This window comes from Lissotriton vulgaris, chromosome 3_2 (genome assembly GCF_964263255.1).
Source record: "Lissotriton vulgaris chromosome 3_2, aLisVul1.2, whole genome shotgun sequence".
In the NCBI taxonomy this organism is placed as follows: domain Eukaryota; kingdom Metazoa; phylum Chordata; class Amphibia; order Caudata; family Salamandridae; genus Lissotriton; species Lissotriton vulgaris.
This window is the reverse complement of record NC_141690.1, coordinates 63,910,848-63,933,205: the sequence shown is the minus strand read 5'-3', so window position 1 is coordinate 63,933,205 and position 22,358 is coordinate 63,910,848. Positions and strand designations below refer to the sequence as shown.

The following is a 22,358-nucleotide window of genomic DNA, read 5'->3' as shown; positions in this document are numbered from 1 at the left end:
CAGCGCCCTAAAGGCCAACACAAATGGGTTAAGAAAACAGAAGGGGTGAAGGCAAAAAGTTTAGAGGTGACCTTGCCGAGAGGGCCAAGTCCAAATGGTGCTTAGGTCAGATGGTGCCTTCTGCCTTGTTTTGGATCCAAAAAAAAGTCTATGTAGTACCTGAGATTCAAAATTATATTGCCCCAGAATGTAATTCCTCTGAGCTCCAAGGGGGATTTTCTTGTAACTCTGGACTTAAAAGGTGCATACTTCCGTGTGCCCATTCATCCAGAGTCTCTGAAGGTCCTAGGTTACACAGTTGGAAGCTGCCATTCAAACATAGGGGTGGTAAGCCCTCTGTGTTAAATCCCTTTCTATTGTCACTCTAGGAAAGATGCTAGCACTAAGGTATAGCTCTAGAAGGACTACATATGGGTAAATAAACTTTAGGGTTACGGAGAAGACTATACTTGACAATTATTCAGTGTTGTGAATCTTACAATTAGGTCAGTTAGAGAGGATGTCAATTTTTAATATAATCTAGCCCTTCTTTCATTACAGAGATTTATTTCAGTAGAAGCCACCAAATGGATGCTTCTTCACATTTTTCATGTTTTGCAGCAAAGGTGGAGTCTGGAAGTAGGGGCATACTACCCCCTTGAGTATTAGATTAAGGGCCAGATGCAGGTGGGCAAATACCGGTCGGTAATGGTGACATTTGTTAAATTTCACCTCTACCGACTAGTATTTAGCCATGTGGGATGTAGGGAAGGAATCGGTAATAAGGAATCGGTAAATACCGATTCCTTAATACCGATTACTTATTGGCCTTGCATTTAAGGAACACATGCACATTTCAGGGGTGCAAGAGGGTGTCCTTTGGACACCCTGACACCCTTGGAATTCCTCCCGGTATTACCGAATCGGTAATACTGAATGTCTTCACATTCATTCCTATGGGCTTCCAAGCCCATAGGAATGAATGGGTAGGTATTCGTTATTACCGAATCTCAATTACCGATTCGGTAATACCGAATATTAAGAATTCTTACCTACATCTGAAATACCGATTTCTAAATACCGAATCAGTAAAATTCGGTATTTAGGAATCAGTATTTCTGTATTACCTACATCGGGCCTTAGTGAGGTAGGATGGGTCCACATTTATGGAAGTTCATTACATATATGTGGGGAAGGCTGGAGGTCACAGTAGATGGAAAGTATGCTTTTTCACATTTTTCATGTTTTGTAGCTAAGGTGGTGCCTGTAAGTGTCTTATTTTCAGTGAGGCAGGATGGATAAAAATCTATGGAAGTTGAAAGAAGGCCAGAGGTCACAGAAGATGGAAAATTTAGGATCCTACTACTTAATTGAATAGTTACTGTTGAAGCATTACTAGGGTGTACGTAAGGCTTCTTCTTTCAAGTAGCTGATGTCAAAGATGCAATGGGTACTACATTAAAGTCACACAGTAATGACCCTGTAACATTAGCAGCCTGATTCATCAAGCCCAAATCGGCTCGTAAAGGGCCAGATTCTGAGAATCTGGCCCTTTGCGTGCGCTATTTTTGCATTTGGGATTCATCATCCCAAATGCAAAAATCGGTAATAGCGATTTCGCAATTTTGCGAGTAATTACATTTAAGGAATCTCTATTTGAGATTCCTTAAATGCAATTCATCATCCATTTAAAAATTGCGAATTCGCAATTTCGGCCCGCTATTTACCGCGAGGTCAAACCTCGTGGTAAATAGCGAAAACTTAGAAAAATGCCTTTAAAAGCATTTTTCTAAGTTGCATGCGCACCACTTGTTTCAATTTGCATTTAAGGGGTGCTACAGGGTGTCCTTTGGACACCCCTGGCACCCTTTAAATCGCTATCTTATTTGCGATTAGCTAATTGCTAATCGCAAATAAGGAATACTCCCCATTCATTCCTATGGGCCTTTTGGCCCATAGGAATGAATGGGGAGTTATTCCTTATTTGGGATTAGCAATTTGCTAATCGCAAATAAGGAATGTGTAGGAATCGCATTTCTTTTTGCGATTTCTACATGAATCCCGTTTTGTGAGTCTATAATAGCGATTCCTTATGAATCGCTATTATAGACTCGCAAAACGGGTCTTTGATGAATCAGGCTGTAGGTCCCTTTGGTAATTTTTTCAGTTTTTTGTAGCGCGAACTCGACCCAAAGATATTGGAGCGCTTTACATGAGCACCAGTTACATTACACAAGGACACATTCATTTTGGGTAGGTACAGGAAGATTAAGTGATTTGCCCAGAATCACAGGATGTTGAGCCGATGCCGAGACTTGAACCTGGTTCCCCAGCTCCAAAGTCGGCAATGGCCCCATTATCCACTCAGTCCTTGGCAGTTGAGTAGCAATGCAATGCAAAGCCAATCAGTACAATTGAATTTTAATTATTCAAAAATCTAACAAGTCAGGGGTAGATTAGCTCTTCTCCAAGAGGCTGTTCGGTAGAGCAAGCCTTGCCTAACTCCCTAAATGTATTGTGAGGGCTGAGGCCATATAACACTTGATGGGCAACTTTTCCGGAGGTGAATTCTAAAGGAATTTCCTTTAGTATTTATTTATGCGTTTTTATATGGCGCAGACTTTACCCGAAGGTGTCAGAGCGCTTCACAATAGGAACAGTAATGATACATGAGGAGAAAATTACAAGTGAACAAATTACAGAAGCAAACGTTAAGTTGCATGAAGCAAAAGTGTCAATTGTGAGCAAACAAATACAAGAGGTAGCAAACGGTACAAATACAGGCAGAAAAAGTGGCATGTGTGCAAGTTACAAAAGCGTACAAAGTACCAGTAGAGGTATAATACTGCAATAAATGGCAGACACTCAAGCACAAGAACGTTACGTAGGCAATGGTTGCACTTGTGCAAGTATCTAAAGCAAACAAAATGTAAGAGGTAGCAAACAGGGGGTTACAAAAGAAAAGTGACGTGTGCATGTTACAAAAGAGTACCACACACAGGTAGAAGGATAATACTGCAATAAATGGCAAACACTCCAACCACAAGAACACACTGTGAAGGCACTTCCATAGTCATGGAGAATAGAATTTTCTATAATGGAAGGTCGTCCTTCAGATAATAGAGAAGGGGTGAATTAAATTTGGAAGTGTCTTTGGAGGAGGAGAACTTTGAGGTCAGTTTTGAAGGCCTGGGAGGAGGTGGTGGTCTGGAGCTGAGGCGGAAGGGAGTTCCAGATTCTCACTGCGTTGCCATCGATCTTTCCTTCTTGAAAGTGGGAGGTTCAAGCGGGACATTTTTTGCATTACGTGATGGTCTAGAGCCTCCAGAGAGTTTCAGTTTATTCGCCAGGTAGCGAGGAGAGGAGGAGTGCAAGGCTTCGTGGGTGATACAGGCAGTCTTGTAGATAGCTCTAGCCTCGATGGGCAGCCAGCGGAGGGTGGATAACATGGGTGTGATGTGGTCGCTTCTTTTGGCCCTATAAATGAAATGAGCTGCTGAATGGAGAACAGATTTAAGGGGGGACAGGTGGAATTTGGGGAGGCCAGTAAGAAGAGAATTGCAGTAGTCCAGTCTAGAGAGGACCAGTGATTGGTCCAGGGTTTTAAGGTCTTGCTCCGGGAAGAAGCAACGAATTCCCCAAAGAAGGCGCAGCTGGTATCGATCAGACTTTGCAATGGAATTGATGTGGGAGAATTAGATTGTGTTTTTTGTCGAGTATGACACCAAGGGATTTTTCGCTGTCGACAATAATGGGTTTATTGTCAAGTAGATTCATTTGATCCATCCATGATTGAAAAGGGGGAGGAGAAAGTGAGGAGGAGAGGAGGAGGAATTCAATTTTTGAAGGGATTCAGAATCAGTTGATGAGTAGACATCCAGTTTTGAATGGAGTCGAGAGTAGAGCTTAGGATGGCGAGATCGTGAGTGGAGGCAACCTTGAGGTAGATTTGAGTGTCCTCTGCATAGAGATGATAGTGGATCCTGGATTTACTTAGGAGATTTCCCAGTGGTTCTAAATAGAGATTCAACAATGTGGGTGCAAGTATAGAGCCTTGAGGAACACCTTGACCTACCGCCAAAGGACATGAATGACTGTTCGCTGTTTTGATAATTTGGGACCTATCATAGAGGAACGAAGCAAACCATTTAGGCACAGTGCCCTCCATGCCCATTCTCTGTTGAAGAGTGTTGAGGAGAGTGTTGTGATTGACAGTCTCAAAGGCTGCAGAAAGGTCAAGGAGAATTAGAAGACAGGCCCCCCCGAATCGAGTATCCGCAGCGCGTCATCAATCACTTGCAGCAGGGCTGTTTCAGCGCTGCAGTTTTGGATGAAGCCGGACTGACAATTGTCAAGAAGATCATTGTCCTTGATATGACGAGAGAGTTGTTTCGCTACACATCATTCTGTGATCTTCGCAAGAAAGGTTAGGTTAGTGATGGGGCGGAAGTTGTTGAGGTAATTCGCATCAGCAGTGGGCTTTTTAAGCAGAGGGGTGACCTGCCCAGTTTTGAAGGAGACAGGAAGGGAGCCTTGACAGAGGGAGAGGTTGACCAGAGTGTTCCAATAGGAAGGAGAATCGGTATAGAAGTCAATGGCAATGGCACTAGGGATGGGGTCAAGAGAATGGTTGGAGGGCTTTGTTTCGAGGATGCAATTGAGGAGGGCATCTTCAAAGATGGGGTCAAATTTCTGCCAAATGGCTAAGGATTTGCGCTCCTCTGGAGGGGTAGGATGAGCGACCTGATCCACCAGTGATTTTACTTTTTCGTCAAAGAATGTAGCGAAATCCGCTGCTTTCTTTGTAGAATCCTCCAACTTAGAGGTTGGGGGAGAGCAGTTAGGATTCTTGATGATATCGAATAGTTTTTTGGGTCTATTTTTGGCTGAGTCAAGAAAGGTTCTGAAGTGCGACGCTTTCCCAAGGAATATGAGCTTGTGGTACTTGGATCTTGCTGAACGAAGCGTGGCCAAATTATTGGTGGAGGGGCTTGCCACCACTGTTTCTCCAGGAATCTTAGGTGCTTCTTTTCTTCATAGAGGGATTTGTTGAAACAAGGTGCTGAGGGAGTGGGCCTTATCTTTTTGCTTTGGAGAGGAGCGACGTTATTGATTTCGACTGCAAGGACTGTGAGGCATTGGGAGGTGAGTTTGTCAACATCTAGGTAGGTTCGGGTCTAGCCTTGGAAGTGATAACAAAGCTGATTCACAGAGGGAACCAACGTCAATATTTTCAGCATCACGGAACCAAGAGGTAGCCCTCTTAGGTTGTCCAAGAGTTATAGAGTGTGATAAGTGAAGAGAGAATGGGATGAGGATGTAGTCAGACCAGTCTACATGAATAGGGGTAGTGATAGACAGCATGCCTGCTTTAGAAATAACAAGGTCCAGGATTGAGCCCTTAGAGTGTGTTGATTCTGTGCAGTGTTGGATAGGATCGTTTGCAGAGAGGAAGGTGGGCAGCGAGTTCGCAGAAGAGTCTTGCGGTAAGCCTCAGTGGAGATTGAAGTCACCCACGAAGGTCTGATTGTCACTTTGCGAGTATTGGTCGCTGATGAAGTCAGTGAGTTCCTCCACAAACGATGAGCCGCTTTACGGCGGGCGGTAGAGAGCATGGAATCTGAGGGGTGAGCGGTGGTGTAATTGAAGCTCAAGAGATAGGCATTCAAAAGTGTGGAAGGAGCTGATAGGAAAAGCCTTAAGTTGAAGGGAGTTTCTAAAGATGACTGTAACACCTCCCCCAACTTTGTCAATTCTGTCATTCCTAAATATAGAATAGCCTGTGGGTGATAGGAGATCAAAAATAGAGTGAGAGGTATTGTTGAACCAGGTCTCTGTGAGGAAGAGCATGTCAATATTGTGAAGGGTGATGGTATCGGAGATTTCAAGTTTATGTTTACCGAAGATAAAATTGGGAATGGGCTGTCCCTATTGGTCAGCACACTCCCACCTTCATTTGTTCCATTACTTGTGATCAGAAGTGCAATGCAATGCAAATATTGATCTGACTGTAGAGCTGCGCCTGAAATATATTTAAAAAATAACAAATCAATATCTGATCATTTAAAATAAAATACCTGCAAAGAATCTGCAGACACGGTTAGTCCGGTTTCATACATGACTGCAAGCAAGTGCGAAGCTTTATGGTATCCACAGCAGCTGGATTCCACAAGTGTAGGAATAGAGGAGTTCAAATACTCCAAACCATCCGAGCGTGATAATTTCTTAGTAATATACTTAAACATCCTTTCGCCTATTTCTCGTGCAATATCCAGGGGATTCTCTGATACTAAAACAAAACAGGATTAAATTAGAAAGCACTGTTGGTTTGGAAAAAAACAATATTTATCTATTTATGTATTTATAAAGTAAATACATACCATTTCCACCAGAAATGTTGTACTTAGCACATCAGCACATGCAGATACATATAAATCAATATTCTTTGGGGAACGTAAAGGAAAGCAATATATTTTATCGTTGGTGGACCGTTCAGGTTTTTCCTACACACTTTATGCAGTGATGTGTCTGGAAGGCGCCAGGGTTGTGAGAGAGCATGAGATCAATGATAGAGGAGTGATGGAAATTTCACTTTGGATTAGGCAGAATAAGAGATATACATGAAGAGTCCTTTATGTTTTCAAGTAGCCCCTATACACAAAAAAAACTGAATGTGTATTTCCCACAAGGGCGGCTTGGGAGAGGCAAGGGGGTTGACAGCTGCAGAGAGGAGGTCTGTGCCAGGGTGCAGTGGGACAGCCCCACTGCGCTGGGGTAACTTGGATGATTAAGTTAGGAGTCTGAAGATGGTTTAGTTAGTAGCCATCATCCATCCATCTAGACAATGATTATCCGAAGGGGAGTGTGTCTGAATAGGTGAAACAATGTTCTGGTAGCAAAGCTGATTGCCATATCCTGAGATGCTAAGTGGTAATGTGAAAGGCAAACCAGGTGTCTGTTCCAAGTGTTTGGTTTGCTACAAGTGTATTGAAGAGTGCTAGTGGGTGAGATTAAATGAAGGGTTTAATTTCCTGACGCTAAATACATGGCATCTGGCTGCTATGTCAGCTTTTAGATGGGGGAATCTGAGGTGCAAAGAATTAGCTGCAATGTGCACCAAGACTTCTAGTCAAATGGGAGCACATGTTGGTGTTGTGATGGAAGAAGATAGGGTCAGAGAGCCTGCAGAGCACAGTGGAGAAGGGACAATACAGAGTCTTAGTTTAGCAGAGCTGAGCATGAAGGATCAAAGAGCCATCTAATGAAGGATTGACAAATAGCAATCTGTGGCCCACAACTGAAGGTCAATGGAGAAAGTAGGAATACAGAAAATGCTTTGAGTGTCATAAGCATGGATGCAATAGGATAAAGAGGAGAGGGTATTTCTTGTAGAAATGTTGTAGAGTGGTGTATAAATATATGGAGAGGGTGGAAGACAGGTCTTTGTGGAACACCAAGGACAGGAATATTAGTGAGGATTTATAGGTGCAGAGAATATGAATCATGTTTACCAAGTGCTGTTTCCAGATCAATCTCCCGCATAAAGTTTAACAAGTTACTGTATTTTTCTGCCAGTTGTTTTCCCCAAGGAAAGGCAGGACACACAGGCTTTTCTCCATATCGGCGGTCCAGTTCAGAATAGTAGTCAAGCGTTCCTGTTGAGAGAAAGAACATTCACAGAGTCAATTAGCTCCATCAGATCCAGCGAGATCAACTGTCAAATACATTCATTCGCCCAAACAACCAAGGGAGACTTTATTACAGAGAACAAACTTCCATTATCATACCTGTTTCATGTACTCATGCATCACAGGGCTATCAAAAGAAAGCCTCATTAGTAAGTGTAGCTAGTTTGCTACTGGCACTTTTGTGACAATTTATGTACTTCATATGCTCTGTGATACATCAACAGTTCTATAGAAACCATGCCCCCCCCCCCCACCAATGCCACAATCATCCTTATCCCTTTGTGGGCACCACAAAGGGAATGAACAACCGTAATGCAATACATACTCTCTGCTTTTGAGGTTCTTCCTTGTTGCAGAATATTGATATACAGATATACAATGTCTTGAATACTGGAGCATCTTTTATAGTATAAAGTAATCTTCTCAGCAATTTCTCTTCCAAAATGAGGATTACTAATCTAGGGAAATAAAATAAGCAAATGGGAAGAGGTGATGTAGTAAGAAGTGAGATTTTAACATCATATTAAAGAAGAACTAATATAAAGTTTATGAAGTTAATAAAATTAGACAACATTCGGATCATGCATAATTAACAACAGCATTCAAGGTAAAGCAGAAAATAGTCTCACTAACCACAAAGTAACTTTCAGGTGCAAGTTTGGGATTATCTGCACTATTAGTTCAATGATAAAGTGTCTTTACGATTGAAAACATTTTCAACTCATATCCTTGGAAAAATATTTCGACACGATCATGAATGGCAAACTTGCTGATGATACTGTTATTATTAGTAGTAGTACTGTTATAGTAGTAGTAGCAGAAGCAGCAGTATTTGCATTTTATGTTTTGGTCTGAATGGGAAGCCTTTTTATATGAATAATAACAACACTTATTATTCTTATTCGTATTCTGATTCTTAAAGGGGAAAAGACAAACTGTGTGGGATAAGCTTGAAAATTAAATTGGTCAGTCACTGGATAACACGGGAGTTACTTGAGAGCCCAATTCACCATGAAAATCAGAAATTTACTTCCAGAGGCTTACTCTTACATTTGTGGAAATGGTTGACATACTTGGAATTCCAGGGAAACTTATGTTTTAACATTCATAAAGTAGCATCTGTATATTTCCAAATAGTCATACATGTCACTGGATTTGCACTGTTGAACTTTCTTATTACTCCATATGGAAAATGGTTTTCTTCTGAGCACACTCAATTTAGGAAGCACGTTTTCTCTTTTCCCACCCTGAAAACAAATGTATTCCTGTCCTAACCAATACAAAGCTGTTCAGCTTTTTAGTTAAACTACTAGAAAGACAATTGTGAATACCCACAAGCCTGCTTGCTAATGGAAACTAAGACATTTTTCTAGGTATACCAACCCTGAGATATCCAAAAACACTCCACATGTAAAGGTATTTACCAGAATATTGAGAGTCATCTGCAAACTATGATCAGAATCTTTTGGACTGTGCTACTTTAGGCCTTTTTATTGAAATGATCCTATATAGCAGACCTTTATCAAAGCAGAGTAATAGACCCATAACATATTTCTTAATTTACATCAGTAAGTCTCCACTCCTCATTTAATAAACTAGAATAAATACCATAGGTCTGACATAAGAAATACCACCCACCCCCATATCATCCCTAATAGCTTATTCTTTATTTTACAAACACTTTACAAAAGAATTCACAATTGTTATAAAGTGGGTTATTGGTAGGGGCAAATGTAGGTCTGTCATTGGCAATAAGGCCACTAACACATGGTAGAACTCAGCATAGGTCTTGGAAAATTATTCCCATGCTCAACCCTTGCTAACGTGGCTGCAAGCAGACAGGCTTAACTTCAAAGACAGGTATGTAAAGCATTTAAAAGCACCATTTCAGAACATAACTAAGACACAACACATAATAAAAGTCCAACACCAATTTATAAACAAAGGAGATATTTTTATCTTTAAAATTACACCAACACAACAAAAATTCATGCAGGGAACCGGAGATATGAATTTTCAAAGATGTAATCAAATATAGCACTTAGAAGATTATAGCACCATATTGTGATACCTGCTCGCGATAGACCGGGCCAAAGTCAAAGTTTCAGGCCGGGTGCGATGGAGCCCTGAATGGCTACAGCTCACGGCAGGTCCCGGTTTTAGTTTCTACCTTCATGATTAGAAACTTTTCTGGAGCTTTTCTCCTCGAGGCCCCTCGAAGCTCCCAGCCAGTCCGGATTCAGTGAGGGTTCACCGGCTTGTCTTGTGACGAGGTCCCGGTAACTTTACTGGAGGGGACTTGGAACATTTTTCAAGATTGCTTCAGTGGGGCAACCGAGGAATCCAGGCCGGCATGCGATGGAAGGCAGGAGGCTTGGCTCTCATGGTTGCTCCTGGTCACCTTTCCTACGAGCGGGCTTAGAAACCTTTCTGGAGCTTTTTCTTGTGGGGTCTCTTGATGCTCCTCATGTTACCAGATCCGGTGAGGGTTCCCCGGCTTCAGTTTTCTTCTAGTCCCGGTCAATCTCTGGAAGTTGGAGCGATGGAGCTTTTAGCAGGACGAACCTGGTTGGCTTGGGCGGCTCGCGGTTGAAGGCAGGCGGCCTGGCTGGCTAGGTTGAGTCGGTCTCTCTATGGAGCTTTTTTCCAAAGTTGTTCCAAAGTACTCCAAACTTCTTGACCTTCTTCCTGAAGTTCCTCAAGGGGTCCCATAGTGTCTCAAACTCACTCCAAGGGGCTGGTAGCTCCAAGATGGTCCTTGAAAGTTGAGGACGTAAGTTCCCACAATCCACTGGTACAAAACCCTTAAAAATCCACTAATGGTTCTCCAAGGTGTAGATTTAGTTGGTGATGTTCCAGATGAGCTCTGTTAACGTGTAGGTTCAGGGAGTCCACTCTTTAGTTCTTTTCCAGCTAGATAATCCACAGGGCTGTAGTTTCAGATGGTGCAGTCTTCAGAGGACAGGCCTTAGAAATCTTTGCACATCAAAACTTCTCAACAGGGCACTTCTTGCTTTAGTAAGTTTCCAGCAGCAGATCTGGAAGGCTCTGCCCCTCTCAGATACATATTCCAAGTTCTCTGGGTCAAGCAGGAGGTCACGTCTGACCAATGGGAGCAGGGTAGCTCCTCCAAGATATGACCACATCCTGCAGAGTGTGGCATTATTTTGTCCCAGAGTGCATCAAACCTTTCCAAATCCATATTGGCTGATTTTCCAGCAAGGAGGTAAGAGCTGGCTAAACACCTCCCCCCACCCCGGATGGCTAATTTACTTAGTCTCTCCCCTCTGTATCTGCTCGTACCTTCCTTAATCATAACATCTGCCTAAGGTGGGAAGTTCAGAACTGTAAATGACAATGGTCTCTACTCTCCTCTTTGAAGAACATAGTTTACGACTCCTCCCACTGGTCTGGCATTACTATGGAACAGCACACTGCCCTGCCAGCAGAGCTTGTTAACCCAGGGGCTCTTTATCAAATATAACCTCTTCAAGGAAGCCTGACCAATTCACTTAACTCTGACCAATCAGGGCAGACCACTGGAAGGTTGAATTTGGACTTACAAACAAGAAAGTCATATAACTTTTTGTATGTACACTTTAGGAGAAATTCAACAACAAGATATTGTTGGATTTCTTAATAACATTCTGGGAAGTCTTTGAATGGCATTTCTATCCCTCTCCTATCAAGAGTTATTAATCAATAACTTCCTACCATGTTAACCTATGCAACAGGGGTTTTACAATGGGAAAAATGACTTGGGCGATTACAAGAAACATATTTTATAAGTACTTGCCTTATATCAACATGAACCCCACCCCATTTGCAACTAGGGGAGGCTTTAGGGGATCTGAATCTGTAGAAATATTGCAGATTCTCCCTCCACAGTGTTCCTAGCAGCAAAGTCGATTTTGAGCAGCACTTTACCACAATGTGGGGAGTGAAATTTAAATTTCACTTTACCCAGGCATATAAAACTCATTTTATAAGGGTGTACCTTATAAATACCTGACCCCCCACCATTGGGATACCTTGGGGAGACCCTTGGGGACTTCTAGGTAGTTTCGATCCCCCTGCCCTATTATATACGAGGGGCCTATAGGGGAGGTCATGCCAATCACAGGGGTACCCCACTATAGCATTGTGTACCCTAGTGTATGTAGGTGTTTTAACTGTATTCTAATTTGTCTATTTCGGAATAGCACTGGCTCTTGGCCTGGTTAGGCAGAGCCCAGGGTCAGTCAGAGTCAGTTACCACCAGTATCAGTCAGCAAAAAGTTGCGGGTTGCCCAGGCCACAGGATGACTTTGCAACAACAATATATTGAAATTATCACATACATACACTCATATTTCTACCTTTAGACACATGAAATGTCTATATACCAAAAAGGCTTTATAATGACTCATTTAACTTATTCAGACATGCAATTGCAGTCATGCAATCCTTAAGTGTATACTGGGCAGGGAGAAATGACTCACACAAGTCCTTTGTCTATTCCTTAATGTCTGATCAGGATTATCAACAGCTCTCCTGCATGTTACAGGCCAGTTTATTTTATTTTATAGACTATCTTCACAAAGTTTCAGCAGGATGCGACTTCTTACCTTCATCAGGATGTTTAGCCAGTATTAAATTAAGTTTTCACAGATTCCATGAGGCCTACTATAACATAATATGGGTCTTTCCCTGCCTAAATTAATCAAGTATTTCTAGAATGTTATTTGATTTTTCAGCTGAATAGATCTTCACAATTCATCTTTTGTATAACAGTGCACTTATAATTTTTCTGATTTGAGGATATCCAACATTCCTAACTATTTCTTCTAGAATTCCTAAATAGCCTGAAGCGGTGTTTTCTTTCACTTTCTGAATATCTTCCTCTACAATAAGAATATTCTGACCATCAAACCAAGTGAAGAAATTTACTGAAAAATAAGATGTATAATACCAGTTAAGAATATAGAAACCTCACTAAAAAATCAAGATAAGTTTGAATTATTGGGAAGATATAGGATCAATCGTTAAACACGAGCTTCAGAGAAAAATTAAAAATAATATGGAGGAAGAGATTCAGAAAGTAAAAGGAAGTCTGAATAATAGGTCTAGGTTTTATGATTAGTGGGAAAGATCTCACTAATGAAGGGCCAATACTCGGAAATGCAGACTTCAAGCCCTCATTAGAACATTGGAATGTTGGGAGCTCCTTTGAAGACAATGGACTGGCTCCGGGTCTATAATGGCTGGTATAAGCCTTCTGCTTCAGACGTTTGTCTTTATGTTTCTCCTTCGGTAATTTAGAACATTTGTGGGTAGAATGTTCCAATAGCCTTACAGCCTTTCTGCTTCAGGCTATATCCATTCTTAAAGGTCCTCTCCCATCAGATTCTTGGCCTTTAACAACAAGTATAGTCCTTGGAAGTGGGTTATAATGCTACATTCAAGTTATGTTCAAGAATGGTGTGTCTGGAGAACAGGATCCTACAGGCTAGCTGACGGACACTTCCAGTTTGTTGGCGGGGGTTCGAGGAGGTACTGACTATATAGCATCTCTGCAGACACTGGGTCATGGCCGTGAAATAGCTCTCAGTTGTTCTGCTCCATTGTCGTCCTGAAGTTCATCACCCACCTTTTGGTACCCTTCTCTTTGACAATTGGCACCCAACATCAGGCGTGCTCAAATTATTTGGATTTTTGAGTAGTTTTCTATGACACTCTAAAAAAATAAATTATTACAAACATATGTAGACGTCTGTTGTAATATTCATCCCATTATAGAAATTAAAAAGGAAACCTCAGTTTTGTGTGGGTTCGTCAAGTCAGGTCTTAAAAGGGTAATCCCCATCTGTGGTTTCCGCATTTGGGATCTCAAGTTAATTGAATCTGCTCATTAAACATGGTGACTCCTTTGATGAGAGGGCTGATATACAGGGCAGCAATTACACAACTTCTCGAAGACCGAGGTGTTCCAGATGCGGGGGTGCAGTAACATTTGAGGTGCATGCTGCATAGGCTGTTGAAATATGCTGCTCATGAGAGGAGTAGGGTCCTATAGATGCCAATACTGGGTGCTTTTAACACATAATAATAGTGTCAATTCTCAGGCAACTATATTATAATTTTAAATACACTATATATCACAATACGGCTTAATACACACAGTTTTTAAATACAAATCAAAAATTAATACATTTTATTAATGGACTCCTAAACCTATAATATCTATATACATATATAAAAACTGCCTTGTGTCATTCACTCAGTCACTAAGTCACACCTTTTACAACCCATACTCATAACATGTCAAAGACATCTTTTTCAATATTCTTAATATCTATAACATACACAAACCAAAAATCTAATTACGCAAACCTATAACAAATCCATTACAGGTAACATTCAAAACAATAAATCATAAATACAAAACGTATTTCTTCCATCACGTAATACTCTCCTATGGTCGGACTATAAAAGATGCTCCAGATTTCTTCATCTATTTAATATTTTTTATTATATAAGTGGTACTCCATCGATCTCCTATTCTCTAAGCGCGTTTTGGCTGAAAAAGCCTTCCTCAGGAGAACCATATAATGAAAAACGGATCCCCAAAGTTATAAATATTTCAATTAATATGAGCCCTATATTACTTACATATTTAACTTGTGTGTAACCAAACACCAAGTGCCTGAATTCCTTCCCAAATGCAATATGTTGAAATAAAGATATTCAATTAGTTAAAATATTGTAATTCAATGTCTTAGTTTCTTTTAAATATACCCAATGTGAAAACACAGAAAAGGAGATATCCCATAATCCCATCCATGAAACTATTGAGTAAAGGTATCCTATAGGATACCATAGTGTGGGTTTTAAGTGATCACATGCACTACTCACAAGTGAAAGCATCTCAATCTCCAATCAATTTTACACCTTAGTGTAGACTTAAAGTTGGCCTATACTCACTTGGAGAGTTTTTTTATCCATTCATGCAGTTAACAGCCTGCCCATTTTTTGCATGGATTGCAATGTTTTCTTGCTAAAAAATCAATATGCATTCCTTATATAAAACATCCATTATATTTAAAGTAGAATCTCAGGGGTACGTCAACATATCACATTTTGGAAGGAATGCGGGGCACTTGGTGGTTATTTACACACTTAAATAGGTTAGTAATATATGGCTCATATTACCTATAATATTTATATCTTTAGGAACCTCCTGAGGAAGGCCTTTTCCGCCGAAACGCGCATAGAGAATAGGAGATCAATGAAGTAGCACTTATATAAAAAAAATATTAAATAGATGAAGAAAGCTGGAGCATCTTTTATACTCTGACCATAGGACAGTATTAAGTGATGGAAGAAATAAGATTTGTATTTATGATTTATTATTTAGAACGTTACCTGTAATGGACTTATTATAATTGTTGTACGTTTGCATAGTTGCGTACTTCTGAGACTATCTATGTTTGTTTTCTGAGGTGTTATGTTTGTTTGTTTGTTGTTGTTTCCAGCGCCTTGATGCCCCTTGGGCTAGGTCTGCGCATCACAAGACCCTTATTCATTCATTCATTCATTCATAATTATATTTTCAGTTTGTGTATTTTATATGCATCAATAATATTGAAAAATATATAGATGTCTCACAGTTTTGACATAATATGAAGAGTATGGGTTCTGAATGAATGATGCAAGGCAGTTTTTATATATGTATATAGATATCATAGGTTGAGGAGTCCATTAATAAAATGTATGAATTTTTGATATTTTTTTACAAACTGTGTGTATTGAACCTTATTGGGATATATACTGTATTTAAAATTATAAGGTCGTTGGCTGAGAATTGACACTATTGTTCATTTTTCCCTGTCGCAGGAACTGACATTTGAGTAAAGGGGGTCCTTTCTTATGTACACTTTTAACACATACACAGCTGCCGCCATTCCTGCACAATACTAAGTATATTATGACTTGGAGGTCCCTTTGACATATCAAGAACACCAAAACTGGTTCGGTGGTCACCGAACCAGACAATGTCAGGCTATTAGCTAGATTCATCATTGTCCCGTTTTGCGAGTCCTTAATAGCGATTATTAAAGAATCACTATTAAGGACTTGCAAAACGGGATTCATGTAGGAATCGCTAAATAAATTGCGATTCCTACACATTCCTTATTTGCGATTAGCAACTTGCTAATCGCAAATAAGGAATGACTCCCCATAATGGCCCATAGGAATGAATGGGGAGTTATTCCTTATTTGCGATTAGCAATTTGCTAATCGCAAATAAGGATGCGATTTTAAGGGTGCCAGGGGTGTCCAAAGGACACCCTGTAGCACCCTGAAACGAAAATGTAGACTGAAAACAACTTACAACTGAATACAACTCTAATTGAGATTCCTTAAATGCAATTATTCACAAATATGCGATTTCTAAAAATGCGATTTTTGCATTTGGGATGATGAATCCCAAATGCAAAAATAGCGCTCGCAAAGGGCCAGATTCTCAGAATCTGGCCCTTTGCGAGCCGTTTTCGGCTTGATGAATCTGGACGTATGTCTCTTAAGTAGTGATGCAGCCACCGGGCCCGAACTGCCTGCGAACACACCTTTTCCTAATCTATAGGCTCTACATGCTAAGGACGTAATAACTATACTAAATCATTAAAATATCCTTATACACGAAACTCACACAGTACATACTGCAGAATATAGCAGGCACAGCAGTTCCAGTGCTCCAGGACACCAGAAGCTCAGGTTACCATACAGGAGGCCAATCTATATGTAAATGTCACTATGGACAAACTGCCGGTAAAACATGATGAAATTGCCTTCTGGATTGCTCACTTGGAAGCTGTCTATCCTCATACAAAACCCCAAGACAACAGAAGAATTCTAACTATTTGTCTTCTCCTTGGGATGGTGCCACCAGTAGAAGAATGCAACACCGGGCAAGCTTTTACGTCAACTTTAGAGTGGCGTTGTATCTCTCACAAAGACCATCCGTTAGAGGATGGTAAACAGACATTTTGATATGGGAGACATCCAAGGTTTTACAAATTTGATTCATTAGCTTTGAGACGGCACAAAGGGGGTCCCCTGATCTGTTAATATTTCTAGAGGGAACCCAACCTGGGAAAACAGTTCCAACAACTTTTCAGAGATGTTCTGGGTTGTAGGTGTCTGCAAAGGGAAGGCCTCCAGATACCTTGTGGCATAGTCAACCACGATCAGGGCATATACATGGCCTTTCTTGGTGCGTGGAAGCTTTCAATAAGGTCCATCCCGACCCTTTCAAACAGGTTACCTACAACCTGGAGTGGTTGTAAAGGAACTGCTGGGGTCCTATAAGGATTCGTCCTTTGACAAACTTCACATTCTTGACAGAACCAGGTGACATGGGAAAAGATACCAGGCCAATAGAAGTGTTGCAATAACATCTGGATAGTCTTTTGGGCCCCTCTATGTCCTGCAAACAAATGTGAATGAGTTAAAAAAAGAACCTGCTCTCGGAATGCTTGAGGTACAACTAACAGCTGGGAGTCTCCTTGTTTTCCCACCCTGTACAGCAATTTGTTTTTTAGGGCTCGGCCTGCGTAGGCTGCGCTTGCGCAGTCTCGCTGGCGAGAAATTTTGTTTTGCAGTATGGGTGATTAAACCCACCCCTCTTCTCCATTGGCTGGCTTCCTAAACGGAGGCCAGCCGTTGGAGGATGTGCTCCGGGCAACTCCTGGGCACATACTTTTTTTTTTAAGCGGGGAAAGTCTTTTGGCCTACTCCACAGCACAGGGGACTGCCACCTCTCGTTCGTGGCACAAATACAATAATTAAGGGTTTTTTTTTCTGACCACTACCTCCCCGGGGCAATTTTGAACAAAGGCCCACGGCCCCCCTCCAGGAGCCCACATAGCTCCAGCAATGCCCTGGGGTGCGGTGCACACCTAGGGACATTGCAGTTTGCTATGGCTTGGCTGGACCACCGCTCCTGTCAAGCCATAGCAAATAGAGAAATCTGCTGTTAGCTGTTCCCTTGGTCTTAAAGCAATGCCGGGTCCAGCAGGACACAGGGAGCCGGCAGGGCACGCGAGGGCCTTCAGTCTCCCCCCGTGGCCCCTATTGAGGTGGCCATGCTCCAGGAGTTGGGGTCCCTGGGCGATATTGGCTCGGAGAGAGGGGCCGCGCAGGCCTCCGGGGAAGGGGCTGTGCGGCCTCCTCCCCATTTATAAAAAAATATGAAGGCCTGGCCCTGGCCGATGGGGTCCCTGGGGCCAAAATAATCAACCTTGGAAGGGAAGCCATGTGCCCCCCCCCCCCTCCATTTTATTTAACAAAATAGTTCAAAACAGGGGCAGGCTCCGGCGGATGGGGTCCCCAGGGCCCAAATGGTTCAGGGAATGAAACAAAAATGGCAATTCACCGGAGGTCCCGACTCCTTTCTCCACTACTCTGCAAGTGTGACGTGTGGCGCTCTCCTGTGTGGGGGATGAAGTCCCCTTGGCTGCTGAGGGTTCATATGGGTCAACAAGACCTCCTGGTACCTCCAGTATGCCCCAAACAGAGGGATTGCTGAGGGGTGGTTGGAGGCCACGTCTCCTTTCTCCACCGCTCTGAAAATGCACCTCTCAGCACACAGCACAGGACGTAATGGGAGGAGGTCCCATTACGTCCTGAGGACCTCAGGACTAAAGGGGACGTCATCCTCGAAGTAGTAGTGCACCAGGAGCCACATTGGCAGAATGGTGGAGAAAGGGTGTGTGGCCTCTTATGACCTCTCAGCAATGCAGCTGTGTGGGTCTTACTGGAAGTAACTGCAGGGCTTGTTGGTCCCAAAGGACCCTCAAGTGCCAAGGGTACTTCATCTCCCAACTAGTAGTTTGCAAAGTGGTAGAGAAAGGGGGCATGGCCACCGAAAACCTCTCAGCAAACCCACTGTGTGGGCTTTGCTGGGGGTAATGCCCTCATCCACATAATCTTTGATGCCCAGCTCACACCCCAATATAACCTTTCATACACCTACTCCAACTTCAACACAACCATTCTCAAAACCATTGCCATACCAGTACTCACACACCCACTCACTGATTCATAGGTCTACACACACATGCACTCACTCAACCATACAGCCACTCATAACCAACTCACTCACCAATACAGCCACTGATATATCCACTCATACATCCATATAGCCAATCAGACACTGTCAGTTATCCATAGAGCTACTCACACACCTGGTCACTCAACAATAGTCAATTACACAGCCACTTACTCACCTATACAGTTATACACATACCAACTAACTTATTCATACAGATACTAACACATACTCACTCACCTATTCAGTCACAGACATGAGCACATACTCGCCCATACGGCCACTCTCCAAATCACTCACTCACACATACAGTTCTCAAATACTTCAACACTCACCTATACTGCCTTTCACATATGCAGTTACTCACCCATATACCACTGACACATCCATTCATTCATTGACACATCCATACACACACTCAGTCACCCATACAGCCCCTCACAGACGCACTCACTAATCCATACAGCCAGTGACTCACCCACTCACTATTCCATGCAGACAGTCGCACACACCCTCACTCACCCAAACAGACACTCATAAAGGTACTAAGACAACCAATCAATCACCAATACAGCCACTCACATACCCAATCACCTACCCATACAACCATTTTGACTGAAACTGACAGACTGATACAGACATTCGTGCAACCTAGTCACTCACCCATACATTCACTGAAACACCTTTTTCATTCACTTATACAGTCAGTCAGCCATCCACAGAATCATCCATACAGGCACTCATACATCCACGGATTCACCAATACAGCTTGGTGTATATATATTTAACACTCAACATTTTAAAGCTGCAGACAGGCAATGCCGTGTAAGAAGTTCCAACTAGAGAGGTAATCGAAGGAATATGTTTCTTCTTAAAGATTGTCCAGTAGCTGGTTTCTGAAGTACAGAGTGAAAATGAAGCCTAGCACCATCGCTTGATCTAGTGTCCACTCAATGTCTCCCAATCTCCTTACTTACTGGCCTCAAGTATTGAAGAGTTGGTTCTTTTCCTTTCAGTGCCTGGTATAAAATATATGGAAAGCCTCACATGTGATATTTGCAGGATGAAAAAATTCCTGGCACTCTAATCCACTCTGAAGCTCTAACTATTCTAGAATTATTATTTCCCTCCCTCCCCTCTTGGGCTATTGTTTATCGATCCTTGAGACAGTTTCCTACAAAGGATGCTTTCTAAGTGTTTTCACTCATTCATACTTCACTATGCAGGGGCACCAAGGGGAGATAACAGTATGCCTTTAGTGTCTGTACCAGGACAATTACATTCTCAACGTTCCTTTGAACGATCTGGTCTTTGGTCTCTTTGTTTCTCTTGGGTAGACGTTCGATCCAGGTGGTTTTAGCTACTGACAAATGAAACAAAAATGCCCTGGTGTTGTGCCTGGACTGGCCTTTCAGTGGGGGTAGTGGCCTTGACTTCGAACATCTGAGGTGTTATTGGTGGGAAGAGACCATGGGCTGTGGAGTGAGCACTGGTGGCCCGAAACTCTTGGCAGCCTCCCCCCCCCCCCAAAGCAGGTGGTGAAGAATCTGGGGGTTTGGGGGATTAGTCCCTCAGCTTCCAAGTCCAAACTAAAAAGGTGGCATTCACCGGTTTTTGGCTGCTACAGGGGCTTAGACATTTGCTGGGATTTTTTTATACATCTACTAGGCAGGTCATCATCCAGGCCTCGATTTTGTCTGGATTGGATTATGCCAGCTTGCTGGATCTGGGGGCTATCAAAGCGGAAATTCTGAGACTGCAGAAGGTCCAAAATGTGGCTGCCAGAACCCTCCTGGGTCTCCACAGAGCCTGCCCTGTAACAGATGCCATTCGCCGATTCCATCGGTTGCCAGAGGCCAGGCGGATAGAGTTCCATTTTCAACAAGGGGCAACACCTGGTTGTGGTGCCCTAGGTTAGGAGGGTGCGCACGGGGGGTGTTCTTTTTGTACCATGGAAGCAACACTCTGGAACTCTCTGTCTGTACAGATATGCAGCCTCAAAAACATGCCAGAATTCAGGAAGGCTATCAAGACACACCTCTTCCCATAGCAATGGGCCTGTTGCTCTCTGCCTCGTTCTGCATCGTTCGTTTTACAGCTGTTAGCGCCAGGGCGCCTCTCTGCTGGGGCAGCTGTCGCGCTTTATAAAAATGCTACATAACATAACATTTACTCTCAGACCTCAGCTAATATTAGGGATGCCAATGTGGTCCTTGACTTTCCATTACAATTAATTACGAGAAGCATGCTAATTGGATGCATGAGCATTCCCTGAAATTGAATGCCGGGAAATCGGAAATCCTACTGTTTGGAGGAGCGAAACACGTGTGGGGTGCCACATGGTGGCCTCACTCACTAGGAACGGCCCCCTCTCCCAGTCAACATGCCAGGAACCTGGGAATCATCATGGACGATGCACTTTCCATGAAAGACCATGTCAATTTACTCTGCGGAAAAAGTTTTGCCATACTTAAACTCCTTGTCAAAATATTCCCCTGGTTACCCTTGGACTGCAGACGGTCCGTCACCCAAGCCCTACTGGTTAGCCACCTGGATTATGGCAACGCACTTTTTAATGGGATGAATGATCAGCTATTCTCACGCCTACAGATTGTGCAAAACCAGGCGGCCAAACTCATCCTCAATAAAAGTAAACGCGACTCAGCATCAGAGTGCCTGAGTAAACTTCACTGGCTCCCGATGCGCCAGAGGGGTGCCTTCAAATTACTCAGCCATGCTCACAAGACTCTACATGGAACAGGCCCTTCAATACTTCAAGGAAGGGTCGAATTCTACAGACCCAGTAGAAACCTGCGATCATGCCAATCTGCCTTAGCGAAGCCTAAACGTATTTATAGGGTCAGAACAGGTGGACGCTCCTTTTCCCACCTAGCAGCCAAGAGATGGAACAAACTCCCTTCTGACATAAGACACACCACCAACTACCTTCAGTTCAGAAGGAATCTTAAAACGTATCTCTTCCCCAAGTCGTAAGTTTCAGCATTCACCTCAGCTGCTCTCCTGGCTCTTAGCGCCGTGATATCCCTAGGGATGAGTGATGCGCTCTACAAAAAAACGCAAAATAAATTGTGGAGCGTGTACGACACATTGAAAGAAAAGATGCAGTTATATAACGAACGGGTTGCTACTTTCGGTTTAGTGGCACACATGTACACTCTGGCATATCAACTCAAACTCTACCTTTATTTTGACATAGTACTGAAAGGCATACTACTCAAATATAAATTTACCTCTTGTATGTCCAGTGCTCGGAGACGATGATATTTTGCAGGACCAAAGAATCCCCGGATACCGGGCACAAACTTGCTGCCTCCAAGAACACAGTATCCTGAAGTATCATTGTGATATACATCCTCCGAAAAGCTAAAAAAATATACATTAATTAAACCTTGGATATTTTATAAGCAGCATACTAAATTGCTATGTATGCAAATTGAGACACAACCATAATACCATTTAAAAGATCCTTAAAATAAAGTTCTGAAATGAACGGTCTGAAAGGGCACAGTACTTCCGTCAGAAAACCAAATTAAGTAACAAAAAACAATATCTGCTCGGAATTGCTAAAGATAAAAACA

General features: G+C 42.4%; 1 protein-coding gene across 1 annotated transcript in view; it reads right to left on the bottom strand.

The window, feature by feature from the left end:
• The window catches only part of SEL1L3 (SEL1L family member 3), a 519,344-nt gene that overhangs the window by 310,169 nt on the left and 186,817 nt on the right, over window positions 1-22,358 (bottom strand). The window contains exons 7-10 of the mRNA XM_086964007.1: window positions 22,011-22,143; window positions 7,993-8,125; window positions 7,491-7,634; window positions 6,057-6,268 (exon numbers count right to left, since the gene is read on the bottom strand). Of these exons, the coding sequence (XP_086820133.1) occupies window positions 6,057-6,268; window positions 7,491-7,634; window positions 7,993-8,125; window positions 22,011-22,143 (622 nt within the window). The remainder of the gene's footprint in view (window positions 1-6,056; window positions 6,269-7,490; window positions 7,635-7,992; window positions 8,126-22,010; window positions 22,144-22,358) is intronic.